The sequence below is a fragment of the Sinocyclocheilus grahami genome, unplaced genomic scaffold, assembly GCF_001515645.1.
Source record: "Sinocyclocheilus grahami isolate Dianchi unplaced genomic scaffold, SAMN03320097.WGS_v1.1 scaffold1890.1, whole genome shotgun sequence".
In the NCBI taxonomy this organism is placed as follows: Eukaryota; Metazoa; Chordata; class Actinopteri; order Cypriniformes; family Cyprinidae; genus Sinocyclocheilus; species Sinocyclocheilus grahami.
Genome location: NW_015507069.1, coordinates 15,163 through 18,413, shown reverse-complemented (window position 1 = coordinate 18,413; position 3,251 = coordinate 15,163). Strand labels below are relative to the sequence as shown.

The 3,251-nt window shown below is 39.5% G+C and overlaps 1 protein-coding gene across 1 annotated transcript in view; it reads left to right on the top strand.

The window, feature by feature from the left end:
* LOC107573198 (ephrin type-B receptor 4-like) overlaps positions 1 to 3,251 on the top strand; it is an 18,439-nt gene that overhangs the window by 7,583 nt on the left and 7,605 nt on the right. Inside the window, exons 6-8 of the mRNA XM_016259645.1 lie at positions 220 to 281; positions 1,439 to 1,552; positions 1,718 to 2,136. Coding sequence (XP_016115131.1) covers positions 220 to 281; positions 1,439 to 1,552; positions 1,718 to 2,136 — 595 coding nt within the window. The remainder of the gene's footprint in view (positions 1 to 219; positions 282 to 1,438; positions 1,553 to 1,717; positions 2,137 to 3,251) is intronic.

Below are 3,251 nucleotides of genomic sequence, written 5' to 3'. Positions count from 1 at the left end.
TGTGAGAGTGAGTGTGTGTGTGTGTGTGTGTGTGAGGCTCGTAAAGAGAGAGGGAACAGCTGCAGGGTCTCTCACAGAACAGACAGATACTCAGACGAGTCATGGGAGAGGAATTCTGTCAAACAAACACACACACAGCTCTGTGTAATCCAGTCACATGTAAACACAGAGTCAGTCTGTCCGTCTAAACACGTGTGTGTGTGTGTGTGTGTGTCTCAGGCGCTCCAGCCGCACACGGGACCCGGACCCGGATAAGAGCTGCCAGTTCCTGATGGGTCAGGGTGAGTGTGACGTCCTCTGATCAGGAATGTGTTATACCGCGGTAAATCTGTCGGCTCTCAGCGCTGGTTTGTGTTGTTGACATGTGAGAGTGCTGCAGACACATGAGCGGTCGCGCCGTCACCAGACAAACATGCTGTTAGAGTTCACATGAGTTTAGCTGTGTACTGTTGCCAGGCACCGGCCTGATGCATTGCTGCGGACTGAGACTCTTTAAATGTGCTTCATGTGGCCACATGTGCATGACCTGTTTGTATTATTATTATTGTGACTAAACTCAAAAATATGAATTCATGTCAGTAAACTCGCCTGATAACATAAGGGCGATAATATATACTTATAATAAATAAAAGAAATAGTTTGCATATTATTTTCAGTTGACAAATAAAGTAAATAATTACATTTTATATCATGAAATATTATTTATGATTGACAAATATTAAATTGCCTAAAACTTGCTTAAGTCTAAGCCACTAGAATCAGTCTGTTTGTAGGTTTATCTCAAGATTTGGTATTGCAGTGCATGCTGAAAATCCACACCAGGGATATCATCGTTAACTAAAACTACCTCAAATGAAAACCATAAAAACATTGTCATTACATGGAATAAAATAAACATTAACTGAAAAAACATATGTATAAAAATAACAAAATAACCCTAATTCCTTTGATTTCAGCTGTATGCCAAGGCAGTGTCATTTAGTTTAAGCCGAAGTACTGAAATAACTTAAATTAAAACTTCATAAAAACTATTTTAAATATATACAGTTTTTTTATGATATCAGTTACGAGTCTTTAAATTATAAACAAGTTGTTATGGTTTTTCTTCTGTATCTAAATAGTTATTCATTTTTAGTTATTTAATACATCAACTTCAACTAAATGAAAATGACGTTTCTTTGGCAACTAGCTGAAATAAGTTTTTTAATATTTTACTCGATGTCCTTTAACTTTTTTTTTTTAAGTAACAAACATGTTTTGCGTTTACGTTTATTCATTAATCAGGCTTTTTATCCAAAGCGACTTACAAATGAGGAACACGACAAGCAGTTCATCATAAAGACGAATAACCCTGAGAAGAGCTCATACGGTTTCAGACATTGTTCAGATGTTTTGTTGTGTGTGTGTGTGTGTGTGTGTGTGTGTGTGTTTCTCACAGGGATTAAAGTGTACATCGATCCGTTCACATACGAGGATCCGAACGAGGCGGTGAGGGAGTTCGCTAAAGAGATCGACGTGTCGTTTGTGAAGATCGAGGAGGTGATCGGTGCCGGTGAGAACCGTGTGTGTGATTGTTGAGCGCGGGTGTGGCGCGGGGCTCGTGTTTCTGCATCAACAGCAGTAATATAGGCCACACATACCTGATGAAAGCACTGCTCACGTTACGCTATTGTGTGTGTGTGAATCTGATAGTCTTCATATGTGTGTGTGTGTGCAGGTGAGTTCGGTGAGGTGTGTCGCGGCCGGCTCAAGGTTCCCGGGAAGAAAGAGAACTACGTGGCCATTAAGACCCTGAAGGGCGGCTACACAGACAAGCAGAGGCAGGACTTCCTGTCCGAGGCGTCGATCATGGGTCAGTTCCAGCATCCCAACATCATTCACCTGGAGGGAGTGATCACAGCTTCCTGTCCCGTGATGATTCTGACCGAGTACATGGAGAACGGGGCACTGGACTCCTTCCTGCGGGTCAGTACCTGTCTGTCTCTCTGTCTGATGTCAGATGTGTCGCCCGCTCTCACCCGTCTCTCTGTCTGTCTGTCTGATGTCAGGTCAGATGTGTCACCCACTCTCACCTGCCTCTCTCTCTCTGTCTCTGTCTGTTGTTGGGTCAGATGTGTTGCCCGCTCTCACCTGTCTCTCTCTCTCTCTCTCTCTCTCTCTCTCTCTCTCTCTCAGTTCAAAATTCAAAGAAACTTATTAGCATAATAAACAGGGCTTTGCCATGCCAAAGCACTGATACACATAACACACATACAGAATAGTACAAACACACAGGTTTCAGTCTCTCTGCCTGTTTGTTTCCCTACAGTCCCTTAAGAAATAAGACCATTGGGATGGTTTGTGTTGAGGAGTCTGGGATCAGATACCTGTGAATCAAGAGTGCAGGAGTGTGCTGGTAGTGAGGGGGTGGGTTGAGAGAAGCTGTCAGCAGCCGGATGATAGTCTGCTGCGGTCACACATTTCATTACTTTTTTGTGATTAAAATGACTGATTTTGTTATGGTAATTTCCAGTTCTGCTGACAATTTGCAGCTTTTTTTATAATTAGAACAACACTTTTTTGTGATTTTTGTGATGAAAATGAAAAGAATGTATCAGAACATTTACATTGTTTTATCATTTGAAAAATAATGATTTTGTGAGTTTTCTAGTCAAAATGACTCTTTTTGTGGCTGTAATTTCCAGAATTTAGCAGAAAATTAGATTTTTATTTTTTGGTTGCAATTGCAAATTTCTTGTCACTTTTTTATGATCAAATTGACTGATTTCGTGGTGATAAGTTACAGAATTTTACAGAAACTTTGCCTTGTTCTTCATAATTAGAATAATGCATTTTTATGATATGCCATATTAACATTTTTACCATATTACATATGGTACATACATACAAAAAATTCATACATGACAGAAAAACAATTAAAGTAGTCATTTATTTTATAATATTTTTTACCAAATTCTGACACAATTATTAAACTACATAGTTACTTAGTTATTTACTATTTTTGTTTTTAAAAATAAGAACAAAGAAGCAAATTTACAAACAACAGTGCAAAGATACAAATGAAATAAAGAGTATTTTAGTTTTGGTATTCATGTAGACACACAGAAAATGAAATAATGGCATGTAAAGTTAGACCGCGCACTCACAGGAGAGAGAATGGTGGTGATGTGCTGTTGATGATGTGTGTGAGCGTCAGTGTCGTAGAGCTCAGAATCTGTGTGTGTGTGTGTGTGTGTGTGTGTGTGTGTCTC